General features: G+C 36.8%; 2 protein-coding genes across 2 annotated transcripts; both read right to left on the bottom strand.

Annotated features, from left to right (window-relative positions):
- Window positions 1–1549: 1549 nt before the first annotated feature.
- LOC117336524 (alpha-1,6-mannosyl-glycoprotein 4-beta-N-acetylglucosaminyltransferase-like) lies at window positions 1550–7540 on the bottom strand. The gene is made up of 3 exons (XM_033897136.1): window positions 7532–7540; window positions 4950–5022; window positions 1550–4112 (listed from the first exon to the last, which is right to left on the bottom strand). Exons 1-3 carry the CDS (start codon window positions 7538–7540, stop codon window positions 2566–2568), a joined length of 1629 nt encoding a protein of 542 aa, XP_033753027.1. The 3' UTR covers window positions 1550–2565.
- Window positions 7541–13906: 6366 nt separating this feature from the next.
- On the bottom strand, window positions 13907–16177 carry LOC117336523. The gene is made up of 2 exons (XM_033897135.1): window positions 15577–16177; window positions 13907–15406 (listed from the first exon to the last, which is right to left on the bottom strand). Exons 1-2 carry the CDS (start codon window positions 16175–16177, stop codon window positions 13914–13916), a joined length of 2094 nt encoding a protein of 697 aa, XP_033753026.1. The 3' UTR covers window positions 13907–13913.
- Between the last annotated feature and the right edge of the window lie 2655 nt (window positions 16178–18832).

Here is an 18832-nt window from a genome sequence, read left to right as displayed (position 1 = left end):
AACATGGCCGACAGGCAGCCATCTTGGATTTTGACAATTGAAGTTTGTTATCCCTATTTCTGAGAAAGTACTGAAGGGATCTTTCTTAAATTTCATATGAAGGTTCCCCTTGGTGCCTAGTTATGCATATTGCGTTTTGAGACCAATCGGAAAACAACATGGCCGACAGGCAGCCATCTTGGATTTTGACAATTGAAGTTTGTTATCACTATTTCTGAGAAAGTACTGAAGGGATCTTTCTCAAATTTCATATGTAGGTTCCCCTTGGTGCTTAGTTATGCATATTGCGTTTTGAGACCAATCCAAAAACAACATGGCCGACAGGCAGCCATCTTTGATTTTGACAATCGAAGTTTGTTATCACTATTTCTGAGAAAGTACTGAATGGATCTTTCTGAAATTTCATATGTAGGTTTCCCTTGGTGCCTGGTTATGCATATTGCGTTTTGAGACCAATCCGAAAACAACATGGCCGTCAGGCAGCCATCTTTGATTTTGACAATTGAAGTTTGTTATCGCTATTTCTGAGAATGTACTGAATTGATCTTTCTGAAATTTCATATGTAGGTTTCCCTTGGTGTCTAGTTATGCATATTGCGTGTTGAGACCAATCTGAAAACAACATGGCCGACAGGCAGCCATCTTGGATTTTGACAATTGAAGTTTGTTATCACTATTTCTGAGAAAGTATTTAAGGGATCTTTCTCAAATTTCATATGTAAGTTTCCCTTGGTGCCTAGTTATGCATATTGCGTGTTGAGACCAATCAGAAAACAACATGGCTGACAGGCAGCCATCTTGAATTTTGACAATTGAAGTTTGTTATCACTATTTCTGAGAAAGTACTGAATGGATCTTTCTGAAATTTCATATGTAGGTTTCCCTTGGTGCCTAGTTATGCATATTGCGTTTTGAGACCAATCAGAAAACAACATGGTCGACAGGCAGCCATCTTGGATTTTGACAATTGAAGTTTGTTATCACTATTTCTGAGAAAGTACTGAATGGATTTCTTTGGAGGTTCCCCTTGGTGCCTCGTTATGCTTATTGCATTTTGAGATCAATTGGAAAACAATATGGCCGACAGACCGCCATCTTGGATTTTGACAATTGAAGTTTGTTATCTCTATTTCTCAAAGTACTGAATGGATCTTTCTCAAATTTCATAAGTAGGTTCCCCTTGGTCCCATGTATTGCATTTTTGGACCAGTCTGTCCTGAAAACAACCTGGCAAACAAACAGCCATTATCGTTAAATCTCAAATTTCTTATATAGCTAGGATTCCCTTGTTTGAAAATTACTGGAGGGATGTCTCAATTTGCACAGATTAGTAAAATGAAGGGAAAAGTAGAGAAAAGATCAATCTGACATGGAACCTATGAAGATCATTCAATGGTGGGCGAAAAGATCCCTCTGGGATCTCTTGTTTAAATAAAAATAATAATAACAAATAAATAAAAACCACTTCATTACCCAGACAAGTAAAAACTGGAAGGCTGCCAAGGTTGGGGCCTTGGGATCAGCCTTTAATATAAATCATGTCTCCACACAGAGGGGCTCTCTCTCGCCACACGAGTACCAAACTTCCCAAATCTAAACATTCTGGTGTCTCATGCAAATTGCTCAAATATAAGGAAACCGTTTAACACTTCTGACAGTGTGGCGTTTAATGCTTAGTGTCGTGATGTATCGTTCGCGAAAATATCGTTGGTTCTAAATGTTCTTTGAAATGTTCCTTCCACCTCTGACATTGTTGCCCATGTCGCTTGATACATCATTTTCTGTAATATTCCAATCTTGTACACTGTATATTAATTTTCTGAGTTTGTTGACGATTCGGGGGCAAGTCCAATAGGGAAACTTCTTTCGGTTAGTAAGTCGTGATGGATACTACTGCTGTGGCGACAATTAAACTAGACCAGTGTCCTAAGCTGGTCCATTTGACAGCTTCGAAGGTAGATTTGAAGTTTCATTTCTTTTTAGTATCTATATTCAAACACTACTACTTTCATTTCGTGTTTGATGAAATTTGACGTCGTTGTCCATTTGTCTCCAAATCACCAGGCAGGAATACTGCAATCACTCGGATGATGACACAGTTCTTTTGATCAGGCGTTATTTCAACAAAACAGTCTATGTTTGTGCAAGTTTTAGGAATTTTGGTATCGATATCACAAATTTGAAAGGTTGCCAATTTCTTTGAGCCTTTTTCATTTCCTTTCTCCAACGCCAGGTGCCCTAGATGATACTGTAAGTCTAGCTTTTTACAGAATGTTGGATTCATTTCCATCTTAACCGATGTCGATGAAGATACGGCTAATACTTTGCAGAGAATTCAGTAACATCAAGAAATGTTGCCTGTTTTCGGATAAACTCACCAGCAATATAATTCTAAAGATGAATAATATGCATATACAGGTTTACAGTCATTACAAAGTAAAGTTCTATTTATTTCTATATTGTTGTTGGGGGATCGACTTGGCGAAAACTTATCAATTCCGGTGGAAGTAAAACCTATCTGAGTAGCGTCCATTTGTTGGACGCTGTTGTAATGTTGTTTGACGCTTACTGACTAGACATTTCTTCATTGTTCAAGCCAGACGATTGCTTTGTATCTCGCTCTCTTTCAAAATGTTTGACACTTGAATTATTACTAGAATTCACGTTATCACTTTCGTACGACATGGGGGATGTCCATGTTCTGCTCTCGTTATACCTCTGTACATTATTTTGACCGAGATCATTAGAAACAGTGTTTTCTCTAGAATGTCGAAATGACAGTGAGTTGTTTGACTTTCCCAGACTGGTATGTGGCTTAAATGGTCGTTCATGCATCCCACTCGCCAGGTTTTGCGTGCTGGGCTTTTCGGACGTTGAGTTACTCTTTGATTCCGGGGTTTCAACTTCGCCCAGAAGGAATATGGCGATCTCTTTAATAATTATCCATCCTTTGTGGTCTGCTGTGATCCCAATAGCAACGCAGCTTATATTTAACGGAAGTGAAATATTTGAATTCTTGGTGTCCACGTTCCCATTGGTAAAGTTTGTTATAAGTGTCATGTGATTACATGGTTCTCGTCTGTCACCAGACGTTGATACTAACAGATTGGCCTCATGCACTATGTCATACTCCTTTCCTTTGATACCAGAGTGTATGTATAAATGGCTGATGTTTTGAGGAGCACCGAAGACGACACGGAAGTATCTTCCCTTTGTAGGACTGACCCCCCAGAAATAATGATCTGATAAGTCATAGGCATACACTGGTTTATGATTCGAATAAACTTCAATGTCAGTGATGATATTGGCGGAGGGGTTCACATGATATTGTCTCTTTTGAGAATGGTGCTTTAAGTTGGAATTAAACGAGTCTTTGAAGTAACTGTCGGTTATTTTTTGTACCTTTCCCGTTAATGATGACACAACACCAATGTGTTGGAAGACTGATCTGGATATAGTTATCCTCGACTGCGTTTTGATTTTACCTAAGGCAATAAGTAGAAGGTCACAGGGCTGTTCAGCAAAGAACATCATCATGTAATCTGACAAGTCACAGAGGTCAGAAGATCGTAGCAGTTTCCCAATAAATCCTATACGGGAAAACTCTAGATAATACCAAGGTGTATGGAATTTCGATCCTATGAAATTACCTATGATATTATAATAATTACTAGCTGCTATGACGTCATCCTCAAGATGGAGATAATATCTTGAAATATTTTCACTGTACAAGAAGAGATAAGCGTAATCAATGTTCTGTTTCGACCGCCATGCTACTCTCTCGGCCGAGTCGTTAAACGTTCTTTTGAGCTTGGTGAAATCTGGGTAAATACTTTGATCGTGTGGATGAACAATCTGAAGGAATCCATTCTGTATAAATCTGGGGTATTTTCCGGATAATTGTTTGCTCCTTATCTTTGTCCAAGTTTGGTTCCTGTCCGCCATGAAGATAATCACCACCATCGACATTTGCTGAGATGCTGTTGAATGCGTAATTAGAGAGTAGATTGTCTTCTCAAGGTAGTCCACGCCATGTCGACGGACAGTGGGGATCCCGATAGTCAGAAAACCTTTAATATAACGGAGAGGCGAGTAATTATACCAAACACAAACTTACTGGGTCATTGTTCATATCAAAATTTTTCCGTTCATTCCATATAATTTCCTATTGAATATTGAGTTTTACTAACATCTATAATGTGGTTTGACTAAGCTTTATTAACATATGCGGTTTAACTACATCTATGTAGTTTAACTACACCTATGTGGTTTTACTACACCTATGTGATTTTACTACATATTTGTGGTTTAACTACATCTATGTGGTTTTAATGTGTCGTTATTACGTCGTTAATCGTTACTTGCCAACACTGCAGTACATATACATTGTGTTTTGGACAATGACGTAATGTTGTTTCCTCCGAGGAGCCCGTCCGTCCGTCCGTTTACTTGTTATCACTTCTCAGAGTTTTGTGTCCCATCAACATTCCATACACACATAGTTCAATTACGTTTTGGGTTGGAAAAATGAGTTTTCACACTGCACACATATATGTATGAATTAAATGACAGCCAATGCTGTATAAGCTGTTTCATCTTTCAATGGACTTCGTTTAGGATATTCGAAATACTGCCATTAGGTTATTGTTTAAACATATTTGTCTGCATTATGTCTAAAAACAAGTTTATCTAACTGTCTTACCGAAATGTATATATATATATCTCAAAATTATCGGTACCCCACCATATTATTTGTACTTCGCACTTTTTCATAATTTCATAATTTCATAATTTCTGTATCTCGAGAAAGTGTGTTTTCGCTAAATCATCTCCTAAATTCTGTCATATTTGTGAAAATCTTATAATTTGCAATGGGAAACCATTGATATCCTATCCATATACTAGGTTTTGAAATCGACATGGTGGACATTTTATATATCTATACTTACTTTTATGTGTTCTTGGCTCTCCATACAGAAGGGCTTTTCTACGATTAACTCTCAATCTGCCTCTGACTTCCACCTGCAAAATGAAGTTTGTATAGTGATAGAAATGTATCTTTTATTTGTGCAACTATACGGTATTACACGCTTTGACTATTGATGAAGTGTACAGTGTGCTGCTGGGTGTCTTCGACAGTATGCTTCAGTAAGGTAGCACTATAAATCGGCAAAATTTCCGGCCTATCACAAGGAGACTTGACACGACCATACCGCAGCCTCCCATAACACACATACGCACTCGCCACACGCATGCATGTCGCACGCACGGGAGGCCGTCCTTAAATGACCTTAGCTGTTAATAGGACGTTAAACAAAATAAACCAAAACTATTGAAACAATATATTCAACTGGAAACCCCTCAATATCATCCACATATGTATATAGCCCATTTTGCTTGACCCTCCATGTGAAGTCTGATGTAACTCACCGTGTCCGATTCTGTTGGTGATGTATGACGTCTGATATAACTCACCGTATCTGACTCTGACTCTGTTGGTGATGTATGAAGTCTGATGTAACTCACCGTGTCCGACTCTGACTCTGTTGGTGATGTATGAAGTCTGATGTAACTCACCGTATCTGACTCTGACTCTGTTGGTGATGTATGAAGTCTGATATAACTCACCGTATCTGACTCTGACTCTGTTGGTGATGTATGGACTCTGATGTAACTCACCGTGTCCGACTCTGACTCTGGTTCTTTTGGAAATTTTGGAAGTCGGCGTGAAGCTGACTCTGTGACGGCCCAAGATGACACATGCAATATAACATAATAACAATATATTACATGACCGTAGAAAATCATTAGCGTTCCACAATCAAGTATTTTACCAACTAATGACAATTAGCATTTTTTCGTTTATTCATTTTGGTATGGATTCGACCTGATTGACATTGTGCGCTTGAATATGTGCCTCTGTTCACTTAAGATAACAAAAGTTTCAGATGTTATGGTGTACATCTTATATTACATTGAAGTAACACAATATTGATAAATCCAGCGGTACTACATTTACTCAATATGTGCTATGTTGTAGAATAAAAATGTTTTATCAATAAGTATTTTTATCGCATTATTTTATCGGAAAATGGTGAAAATACTCTTATCATTCAAATGACAGGTTATAGTCTGGCCGGGAGAGTGGCGGACGGGGGAGGAGTGGTTTTCTTTATATAACAAATATTGCATTACTTGAAATATTCTGCTTGTCTGTTTTGATATTTTACTAACCGTTTATGGGTGTCGGACTCTTTGTAACCCGATCCCCCATGTAGAGAAATGTTTCCGAGATCCTTTTGGTACGATTTGTGATGTACGCTACAGATTCCGAGGTCCAAGTAACCTTATCCCAAATAGAGGAACCTTGTCCCACAGTCTCTGTGACACATGACCAGCGGTTTAGTTGTACCCAGAGCACCAAGCCAGTCAGCAATGCTATCCAGCCCAAGGTCTTCTGCTTTATATACCACTTCATATCCTCGTTTGATCACTGCAGTAGTATATGTATGGGGATACCAAACACACAATGTGTATGTCGCTGTTATGAAGACAAAAAAAACATAGCCATGTTTTGAGCCTGGATGGAATAATCATACATTTCTTTATTATAATATATCTTAGTAACTGCTAATTTACATATCAACTCAAGTGTTATTAAACAATAGGTACATCTTTTTTTTTAATTATTTTTCAAAAAAATCCTTTCAACGTTAACCCAGAACTAGTTTCAATCCTTTGTCCTCAGACAAAATATAAGCATTTCCCATGTTACATGGTTAATGTTGATTTGTCGGGAGTCTTGACGGGAAAATGGATGATGTGATTATTGTGCGTGTTGCAATTCAATCTTATATGTTGATAATATCCCGTCGATGATTTGATTTAAAGGTTTCTTTAGGATAATTAGGATAATGATTTTGGAACCTTATAGAACCAAATTAACTATCAGTCGTTTAATTGAATTTGTGATAAAACTTCTGATATCCCGTTATAGTTTGTGTTTCTCTGTAAGGTTATATTGGGGGTAAACTATTGACAACAATCAACGAGGTCTATACATTGTATATTTGTTACTGTGTAAATTCACTGACGTGAAACAAACCTTCACCCGCTCCAATTACTTGTATACAGGTGTTATCAACCTCAATCCATTTCGTGTAGTACGTTGGCAGCTTACCTTCGACACTTTATATCATGTACTACGTTATAAGCTTACATTCGACATTATATTTGGTGTCGTACATAAGAATCTTACCTTCGACATTATATTTGGTGTCGTACATAAGAACATTACCTTCGACATTATATTTGGTGTCGTACAAGAGTATCTTACCTTCGACATTCTATTAGGTGTCGTACAAGAGTATCTTACCTTCGACATTATATTTGGTGTCGTATATTAGTATCTTACCTTCGACATTATATTTGGTGTCGTACATCAGTATCTTACCCTCGACATTATATTTGGTGTCGTTCATCAGTATCTTACCTTCGACATTATATTTGGTGTCGTACATTAGTATCTTACCTTCGACATTCTATTAGGTGTCGTACATCAGTATCTTACCCTCGACACTCTATTAGGTGTCGTACAACAGTATCTTACCTTCGACATTATATTTGGTGTCGTACATTAATATCTTACCTTCGGCATTCTATTTTGTGTCGTACATTAGTATCTTACCCTCGACATTCTATTTGGTGTCGTACATCAGTATCTTACCCTCGACATTACATTTGGTGTCGTACATTCTATATGGTGTCGTTAATTAGTATCTTACTTTCGATATTCTATTTGGTGTCGGACATTAGTATCTTACCTTCGGCATTCTATTTGGTGTCGTACATTAGTATCTTACCTTCCACATTATATTTGGTATCGTACATTAGTATCCTACCCTCGACATTATATTTGGTGTCGTACATTAGTATCTTACCTCCGACATTATATTTGGTATCGTACATTAGTATCCTACCCTCGACATTATATTTGGTGTCGTACATTAGTATCCTACCCTCGACATTATATTTGGTGTCGTACATTAGTATTCTACCCTCGACATTATATTTGGTGTCGTACATTAGTATCTTACCTTCGACTCTTGTTTCGTTGAGCGGCAGTACACTACATTTATCCAAGCATCACTTGATGAGATATTTCAAGGGTATATGTATTACTTTACATAATAATGTAATTGATAATCCTTCATTCACGTGTGTTATAAGATACAGAATAAATGTTGGTAAGTTAGATTGTGATAGAGGGTATGTGTATACACAATGTTTGGCAGGACTCAGTACTGCGTTGAGATGTGTCAGCTGATTGGGTATTGTTTGATCTGGGTCATGGAACATGTGTATCAAACATACAGTATTTGATTGTTTTACACGCTAACAATAACCTATCTGCATGATCAAAGTCTTAACAATCACATAACATTTGTCTAGTGTAGAAATACGGTGTCATTTAGTCCTTGTCGATATAAAGCAACGTCTCAAGATATATAAACTCCTCAAGTAGAGCATCCCTTGATTTCGATTTTGTTTTTAATAAAATTACTAGTGACCACAATGCTATAAATATCAAACTGAAGGTATAAAGATTGATTGGATATCAGCAACATATGCTTGTCTGAGGACAAAATCAAAAGTTTTTAAATTCCACAAATCTTAAATTTAAAGTCTATTAATAACAAAAGAAATACGTGTTATATTTCGTACTTACCTAGAATGTAGTTCGTCGTAATCGGTGTACCTAATAAACGTAACAGAAACTTGTCTTAATATACATTTAATTGTCCCGTAAACGACTAGCGTTGACAAACCTCATTGTTCTAATTTAAAAAAACCATGAACATTTCTGACTTGTAATAGTCTCGTATATATACACTTGATTAAAAACTATTCACAGCGTACGATTGTAATTGTATATGAACTTGTTTTAAATAGCCCCAAAAGGTGCACACGGACTTCCGTGTGTCGTACAGAAATCGCCCTTCGAAAAGATGGTACCTATTGTTGTATTGTTCCTCAAGATATATTGAATTTAAAAATAATGGAATTCGTTAGTTTACACGGTGAAGAACTTTTGTTTTTTTATCATATCGTAATTTTTGTGTTGATATATCAGTGTGTGATGGAAAGAAATTGTACCATGGATTGTAAAAAAAAAAAAATAAAATCCTCCAACACACGAATAAACATTTTTTTCCCCTTTTTTTTTCGGGATTCGACAAGGATTCTAGTGACGCATACAGTTATTCCGTCATTTAGGGGACTCGTCAGTGATGTTAGGGAAAGCTTACATATGTTTCGTTCTTTGGTGACTCGTCAATGATATTAGGACACCACAAAACTGTTGGGTTCTCTAGGAACTCGTCAATGATGTTAGGGACATCATACAGCCGTTTCGTGCTTTTGGGACTAGTCAGGGCACCATACAATAGTTCAGTCCTTTCGGGACTCGTCAGTGATAATAGGTACATCATCCATGTACCGTTGTGTCGTCCTTTTGGGACTAGTTAGTGATGTTTTACACCATACAGTTGTTTTGTTCTCTAGGAACTCGTCAGTGATGTTAGGACATAATACAATTGTGTTGTTCTCTGGGAAATCGGCAGTGATAATAGGGACCAAAATTAGGGATCTTCATTAGAGAAGTCAGGTCAAATTAAAGCAGATGTTAAGATATTTAAAGTCAAAGTGAGTGTCTACGATATTCATGTGCAAGATGACTGTCCAGTTCTCGGAGAAACGGTTATCAAGTTGAATCAATAAATTTAATGTCGTGTTGGGTTGTTTTGCGACATAGTTTTGGGTTATTTATGACATGGTGTTGGGTTGTTTATGCCAGTGTTGCGTTGTTTGAGACAAAGTGCTGGACAGTTTGTGACATAGGTTTGGGTTGTTTGTGACAAATTGTTTGGTTGTTTATGACAAAATGTTGGGTTATTTATGCCACTGTTTGGTTGTTTATGACATAGTGTTGGGTTGTTTGTGACACAGTGTTTGGTTGTTTATGACAAAATGTTGGGTTATTTATGACATAGTGCTGCGCTGTATGTGACACAGTATTTGGTTGTTTATGACATAGTGTTTGGTTGTTTATGACATGGTGTTGGGTTGTTTATGACATAGTGTTGGGTTGTTTGTGACACAGTGTTTGGTTGTTTATGACATAGTGTTGGGTTGTTTATGACATAGTGTTGGGTTGTTTGTGACACAGTGTTGGGTTGTTTATGACAAAATGTTGGGTTATTTATGCTACTGTTGGGTTGTTTACGACATAGTGTTGGGTTGTTTGTGACATAGTGTTGGATTGTTTGTGTGTTTATGACAAAATGTTGGGTTATTATGCCACTGTTGGTTGTTTATGACATAGTGTTGGGTTGTATGTGACACAGTGTTTGTTTGTTTGTTTATGACAAAATGTTGGGTTATTTATGCCACTGTTGGGTTGTTTGTGACAAAGTGTTGGCCCGGGTTATTTATGACTATTGTCAGTTTGTTTTGTATATATCCAGTGTATGATGTTGAGCCTGACTTGACCCGTGAAGGTGGCAGCATTCCAGTGACCTTGACCTTCCAGGATGCTACACAGAAAAATGTCATGCTGCTCCCATTTGGTTGTTCAGACGATGGTGCCCACTCTCAGAACGAGAAAATTGATATTGTCAACTACATCCAAGGGGTGAGAATTTTATACTTCTGTTTTTCAGGTTAAAGTGCTGGGTGCCTATATGGATGAGCTTGCCAAGCTGTGAGTTTGTGGACATTGTGATTGATAAACTTTGTGTGCAATCTGATGGAGTTCCCTGTGTATGATGTGTTGAAGATTCGGCTTATCTCTGGCAATTAGCTGTCAGTGTTGTTATTCATAGTTGTTTCACACAAAATACTGACGACGGACTATTTTTTTCCTTGAAATACCTTTAATCATATCCAGTGTGGTAGAGGTTTGGTATTGTAGTGATATTTTTCTTGTATGTTTATTGTCATGTTGGATGTAGTGCGTGTAAAATGTATCAATTAAACAGTTAAGTCAAATTGTTTTGTGTAAAATGATGTATGGTTAAGAAAAGTTAAATTATGTATAACATTAAGAAAATGCAAACAAATCGGTAAATTAAGCCATGCTATACAGAGAAGTCAAATCATTTTAAAATATAAAATAATCTACATTTCAAGAATAGTCTACGCATTAGTCTACATAGAATTTACAGTACTACAACAGTGAAACTTGATGTGTGTAAAATTGTTTACAATTTGCAGCATCAGTAGGTTTTTAGAACCATCATCATCAGCTATTCAAATCGTCTTGCGACTCTGGTCCGTTGTCCGTCTGTCGTTCCTCCGGCCGTCCGTAAACAATCATTGTTATCGCTATTTCTTAAAAAGTACTTGAGGGATATTCCTAAAACTTTATGTGAAGGTTCCTCATGGTCCCTAGTTGTGCCAATTAATTTTAGATATTCGATCAGAAAAAAACAAAAAAGGTCGACCGGCGGATTTTTATAAATGAAGAATGTTATCGCTATTTCCTGAGAGTACTGTCGGTATAATCTTCATTTATAGGTTCCCCTTGGTCCCTACTTGTGCCAATTTATTTTAGATTTTTTAGCAGGAAAACAAAATGGTTGACATACGACCATCTTGGATTTTTAGAAGTGATGTTTGTTATCGCTATTTGTTGAAAAGTAATGAAGGGGTATTTCTCGAAGTGATGAGTAGGTTCCCTCTGGTTCTTATTTGAGCCAAAACAAAATATCCGACAGGCAGCCATCTTGAATTTAAATAATTAAATTTTGTTAGCCATTTTTCATTAAAAGAACTGAAAGGATGTTTCTCAAGCATCAAATGTAGGTTCCACCTCTTCTTGTTATCAGGTTATTAAGAGGAATAGAAGGCAGAAGCAACATTTAGAGAGAAGATCGTTCAGAGAACCAATACAGACCATTTAATGGTGGGCGCCAAGACCCCTCTAGATCCCTCAGAGATCTCTTGTTAAATGTAATAAGTCATCAATGTCATATGTATGCAGATTTTAATGAATTACTTACTTTTCATTGAGGTATATAATTGTTTTGCTTTTACAGAATAACATTGCTTTTATAGAGTAACACACTTTCTAAGATTTTCGCTTATGTTTTAATTAATATCCAACACAAATGCTTGGACTAAGATATCTGCCTTTATATAAACCACAGTTTCTATGAAATATTTCAATATATTTTCATAAACAAAAACAGTTTAAAAAAAAGGAGGAATTGCTGAAAAAGGCAAAAATGCCCTATCTCCATATTTGTTTTCCAAAACCACACTGGTGCTTACACACAATTGTTTAGAAAACAATATTAACGGTTACATTGTACTTTAATGGTAACTGTGACTTGGTTACTTATTGTATTGCAGTTAAGAAACTGGAATATCTTCTGCTGAGAAATAAATTTAAGTATGAATAAGGAAATTATATCAAGGTCAGGAAACCTAGCAAGAGTATCTGGAGATAGATTGTCTTTCGAATTTTGTTTGTTTGTTTTTGTTTAACGTTCTGTTCACAGCCAGGGTCATTTAAGGACGTGTCAGGTTTTGGAGGTGGAGGAAATGCGGAGTAACCGGAGAAAAACCATCGGCCTGCGGTCAGACTTGGCAACTGAAGTCTCTTGTACACAGTTGTTATTGATATGTATGGTCGATGATAATGATATTTTTTGTATATTCATTGCTAATGATCATATTGAAGTCTAAATGATGCGCACATTTATTTTTGATATTCAATACTCCAGCTCCTTAAAAATAGGAATGATCAACCTTTTTTTTCTCACTTTTTTGAAGGAGTCCCATTTCGTCTGTTCTCTTCTAAACTGATTGAAAATATTATAGTCCTTGCCTCCCGTAATAAATTTTGGAAACTGCTGACGTCCTTTGATTTTATTTTCGGACAAAGGATATCCAGAATTTCTAACAGTTGCACTGCGGGAAACTACTGGTGGTTTTTACACACCTTTCTTTCGCTTTATAATTTGATTTTCCGCAATGCTATTCTTTTGAAATGATGGGGATCTAGTATTTTTGTCTGGTTCTCTGATAATTTCCTCTCCCCACAGAAATACAGCGATCTCTCGAATAATGAGCCAATCCTTTTGATTGGCTGTTACCTCAGTCACAATGCAGTCTATATTTACCGGAAGTGAGATATTTGATGCCTTGGTGTCAATGTCTCCGTTGACAAAGTTGGCTACGCCTTCAAGGTTTTGGCAAGGTTTTGCTTCTTTGCTAGCCGCCCTGGTTGATACTAAGAGTCGAACCAGAATCTATAAAATATGGCTGATATTTTGTCGGGAGTGAAATAGTATCAGAAAGTAGTCTGCTTGTTTGGGGCAGCACCCCCAGAAGTATCTATCTGAGAGAACATAGGCATATTCAGGCAAGTATTCAGAAAATATTTCAATGTCTGTGTAGAGTGTTGCTGCACGATTGTAATGATGAAACTTCCTTTTTGAAATTATATTCAATCCCTTTGGTTTCGTTCTATTTTTAACCCTCTTTATTTGTATATCGTCGTTGTTTTGTTCATCAGGATGTTCTAAAGTAAAGTTAAATTTCTTACTCCTTTCTGACACCTGCTTAACACTGGTTGTATTTCTGTTAATCTCTTCTGGATGTTTAACACTTTTGGGAGTAACAGTTTGCCACGGAGTCACATTAACACTGCCCCTTCTAGCGATGACCGTATTAACATTAAGCTTAGTGTCGTGTTGCATCATTCGCGAAGAGATTGTTAGTTGTAAATGTATGGTTTCTGTTTTGTTGATTCTACTGCCCGATGTCTGTTGATATATACTTTTATGTCGCTTGTTTTTTTTTGAAAAGCTCCTTCCACCCCCGACATTATTGTCCCTGTTATGTGATCAAACATTTCCTGTAATATTCCAATCTTGTATATTGATTTTTTGAGTTTGTTGACGATTTGGAAGTAGGTCCGGTAGGAAACCTTCTTTTGGTTGATGAGGATGTAAAGAACTCCTGTTGATAATTCGTGTTGAATTCCGCTGCTGTGGCAACAATAAAGCTAGACCATTGTCCTTACCTGGTCCATTCGACAGCTTCGAATGTAGATCTGAAGTTTCACCTCTTTCGAGAATCTGTTCTTCATTGTTTACATTACTTTCATTTCGTGTGTGTGTAAATTTGACGTCATTATCCAGTGGTGTTGTCTCCGATTCTCCCGACATGAATACAGCAATCTCTCGGATGATGACCCAGTTTCTTTGATTAGCCGTTATTTCAATCACAAAACAGTCTATATTTGTGTAAGTGTTAGGAATTTTGGTGTCGATATCACCGTTTTGAAAAGTTCCCACATCTTCGAGACTATGGCATCTCCTTTCTTCCTCGCCAGGTGCCCTAGATGATACTAAAAGTCTAGCGTTATGCAGGATGTCGGATTCCTTTCCGTCGTAACCGGTGTCGATGAAGATACGACTGATGTTTTGCGGATAATTCAGTAATATCAAAATATAATCGTCTTTTTTCGGATAAACTCCCCAGAAATATAAATCTGAAGATGAATCATATGCATATACAGGTTTATAGTCAGAGTAAGTTTCTATTTGTGTATATATTGTTGCTGGGGGATTGACTTGGCGAAATTTTTTCCGGGACAATTTATTCAATCCTGTGGAATTAAATTTCATTTGAGTACCATCCTTTTGTTGGGCGCTGTCGTATTGTTGTTTAACGGTATAATGACCAGAGATTCCTTCGAGGTTCATGTCAGACGATTGCTTTGCATCTCGCTCTCTTTCAAAATGTTTGACACTTGAATTACTAGAATTCACGTTATCACTTTCGTACGACATGGGGGATGTCCATGTTCTGCTTTCGTTATACCTCTGTACGTTATTTTGACCGAGATCGTTAGAAGCAGTGTGCTCTCTAGAATGTCGAAATGATAGTAAGTTGTTTGACTTGCCGTGACTGGTATGTGGCTTAAATGATCGTTCTTGCTTTCCAATCACCATGTAGACAAGTTTTTGGGACGGCGATGTACTTTTCGGTTCCGGGGTATCAACTTCGCCCGGAAGGAATATGGCGATTTCTCTAATGATTACCCAACCATTGTGGTCTGCTGTGATTTCAATAGCAATGCAGTCTATATTTACCGGAAGTGACATATTTGAACTCTTGGTGTCCACGACCCCATTTGTAAAGTTTGTGATACGTGTTAGGTGTTTACATGGTTCGCCTGACGTTGACACTAACAGATTGGCGTCATGCAGTGCGTCGGACTCCTTTCCTTCAGTACCAGAATGTATGTATAAATGGCTGATGTTTTGAGGAGCATCGAAGACGACACGGAAGTATCTTCCCTTTTTAGGACTGACCCCACAGAAATAATTATCTGATAAGTCATAGGCATACACAGGTTTATGATTCGAATAAACTTCAATGTCAGTGACGATATTGGCGGAGGGGTTCACATGATAGAATCTCTTTAGAGAATGGCGCCTTAATTTGGAGTCTTTGAAGTAACGGTCAGTTATTTTTTGAACCTTTCCCGTTAATGATGACACAACACCAATGTGTTGGAAGACTGATCTTGATGTAAAATCCTCCTTGACTGGGTTTTGATTTTCCCTAAGGCGATAAGTAGAAGGTCACAGGGCTGTTCAGCAAAGAACATCATCATGTAATCTGACAAGTCACAGAGGTCAGAAGATCGTAGCAGTTTCCCAATAAATCCTATATGGGAAAACTCGAGATAATACCAAGGTGTATGGAATTTTGATCCTATGAAATTAACTATGTCATTATAATAATTACCAGCTGCTATGACGTCATCCTCAAGATGGAGATAATATCTTGAAATATTTTCACTGTACAAGAAGAGATAAGCGTAATCAATGTTCTGTTTCGACCGCCATGCTACTCTCTCGGCCGAGTCGTTAAACGTTCTTTTGAGCTTGGTGAAATCTGGGTAAATACTTTGATCATGTTGATGAACTATCTGTAGGAAGCCATTCTGTATGAATTTTGGGTATTTTCCGGATAATTGCTTGCTCCTTATCTTTGTCCAAGTCTGGTTCCTGTCCACCATGAAGATAATCACCACCATCGTCATTTGCTGAGATGCTGTTGAATGCGTGATTAGAGAGTAGATTGTCTTCTCCATGTAGTCCACGCCATGTCGACGGACAGTGGGGATCCCGATAGTCAGATAACCTTTAATATAACGGAGAGGCGAGTAATTATACCAAACACAAACTTTGATTACTGGGTCATTGTTCTCATTAAAATGTTTTGTTTTTATTCCTTATTGAATAGTTGAGCTTGATTAACACCTTTGTGGTTTTATTTAGCTTTATTAACATCTGTGTGGTTTAACTATATACGAGTTAGCGCCATTTGGTCATTTTAGAAACATGTGTCTGCATACTGTCTTAATGTCTTTATGTGTGTCCAAATCATCTGTATCCTACCAAAATGTTTATACGTGCCTCACTAAATAGTCTGCATCTCGAGAAAGCGTGTTCTCAGTAAAGTATCTCACTTAAATATCCACACCTTCCCAAAATATTTGCACCTCATCGAAATATCCATGTCTTACAAACTCTCTTTTTCAAAAAGCATAAATATAATACTGAACGATTTCCATTAAATACCACATACAATTTGCTCGTATGATATACAGATAATTTTCTTTCGTGCTTCGTACGCTTGAAAAATACCGATATTTTGTCATATTCGTGAAAATCTTATAATTTCCCATGGGGAACCATTCGATATCCTTTCCTTGCTAGGTTTTCAGGTTTTAAAATCGACATTGTGATTTGTTTTTGTTGTGGTGTATATCTGTGCTTACTTTTATTTGTTCTTGGCTTTCCATACAGAAGGGCTTTTCTACGATTAACTCTCAACCTGCCCCTGACTTCCACCTGCAAAATCAATTTAATGGAAATTAATATATATATATATGTGCGACATTTTCAAGTTAGGTAAACAATGTCCCTTATATTTGTGGAGTATTTCACGATTCGACTCATAAAATATTTATGTTCAACCTCTCTATGGCGTGTCAAACGTTGCAATATTCAATACTTGTTAATATATGTGCATCAATATATATGTATATATGCAATGAAAATATTTATGTGCAATAATTTTAAATATATGTGCAATAAAACAATATATATACAATAAAAATATTTATATGCAATAAAAATATTTATATGCAATAAAAATATTTATATGCAATAAGATCTACTTATGTGCAATATTTATATTTGTGTTAAATAGTTACAAATATATATGCAATAAAAATACATATATATATATGCAATAACAAATATTTATGTGCAATAAAATATATATTTGTTAGAAAAAAAACCATATATGTGCAATAAAATTTATATATGTGCGATAATTTGGATTGTGGGATAGCATATCTGTGACCTCATCTGATGAGAAAATCATCCTGGCGCTTTAACATGCAGTCATAGCTGGGAAGTTGCGGCGATGAAACGTATGTCAAAGGGGTTTATAATGAATATTTATGAAGGTGGAAGAGAGCTGTATGTAAGTCAGAAATAACACATTGTCGTATGTAGTGTCTTAAACATAGGTCAGTAGTTTGATCACCAGGATCAGTCAACTTCTACATGGTCGATATAAAAAGCATCGGTGAGATAGAAAAAAAAAAATAGCTTGCATGCATGTCATGTCACTCGCCATGTGCACATCACTGTCAAGAAGGTGTTGCGTGTGTACAGTTTGTAAACACATTTTATTGTAAACTTGATATTCTAGATATTTTTTTATTCTTATTTACACTAACATTTAACCTTAAAAAACGCAACTTCCGAATTTGCCTCCCCTTTCGAGCTCTTCAAAAGGAGGTAGAAATGTGTTGCCGCCTTGACGTTTGGTAGGGCCAGAACAAATAGGCCTAAGAGGCCTACTGTGCAGTGAGTAACCTGGTATCTCATTTTGTCGTGCTGGTTAATGTACATGTATTTATTATTCTAAAACAAAAAGAGACACCCACTTCGTGTATTATATTACTCCGATCCCATAACACGGGAGCCACTGGTCAGCCTTTTTATAATCGGACGTTGGCTGACCATGGCGCATATCAAAATTTTCTCGTGTTAAACCTCTAATATTATTATTGGAGTAGTATCATATGTGGTTGTTGACTTAAAGAAGTGAAGAATCAATAACAAATTTTAAAAAGAACGATGAAAATGAACAACAAATAAAACCAGCAAAGCCGTTCAGAGCCCTGTTTTCACTTCCAAAAAAGAGCTCCCATTGTATCGTGGTATGCAAATTAGTAGGTGGTAATTACATGATTTTCCTTCATATTAAATTTCTTACATGTTGTCTTGACATGTTGGTCAAAATGGGTCTGACACAGAGCAACACGCTTTCAGTGTTTCTAGCAACGGTTAGGTGGAGTTGTAGATGGAGGTCACGCTTAAAAGAGTCCGCAGGCGTCCGAAGATAAAATCATTAAAGTTAACGAAAAAAAGTGTGCCTGCAGATAACATGTTGTTCATATGACTATAATACACTTAACAGTTTTGATATTTGAAAAATTGACAGAGTTACGAAATATTCAATTTTTACGATTTTACGAAATATTCAATTTTTACGATTTTACGATCGTGGCGAGTGACGTGTGTATTTAGCCCGAGTTTCATGTGTAGGGCGAGGGCGCACTAGATCTACTATATGAAAACGTATCATCATAATATATGTATCAAGCCCACTTTAACTGACCTTCAATGTCATGTGGTGGTGATGATAGAGGACTATTATAACTCAC

The sequence above is a fragment of the Pecten maximus genome, chromosome 10, assembly GCF_902652985.1.
Source record: "Pecten maximus chromosome 10, xPecMax1.1, whole genome shotgun sequence".
NCBI classification, from domain to species: domain Eukaryota; kingdom Metazoa; phylum Mollusca; class Bivalvia; order Pectinida; family Pectinidae; genus Pecten; species Pecten maximus.
This window is presented reverse-complemented; position numbering and strand designations above follow the sequence as displayed.

What these genes read in the sequence shown, in the direction of transcription:
- LOC117336524 (XM_033897136.1), bottom strand. An exon ending in AGAGCCAAGAACACATAAAA is followed by an intron (nt 4,113 to 4,949) that starts GTAAGTATAGAT and finishes TGACCCAGTAAG; the next exon opens with TTTGTGTTTGGTATAATTAC.
- LOC117336523 (XM_033897135.1), bottom strand. Translation starts at nt 16,177, where the DNA reads ATGGAGAAGACAATCTACTCTCTAATCACGCATTCAACAGCATCTCAG. An exon ending in TTCCAACACATTGGTGTTGT is followed by an intron (nt 15,407 to 15,576) that starts GTCATCATTAAC and finishes ATGACTTATCAG; the next exon opens with ATAATTATTTCTGTGGGGTC.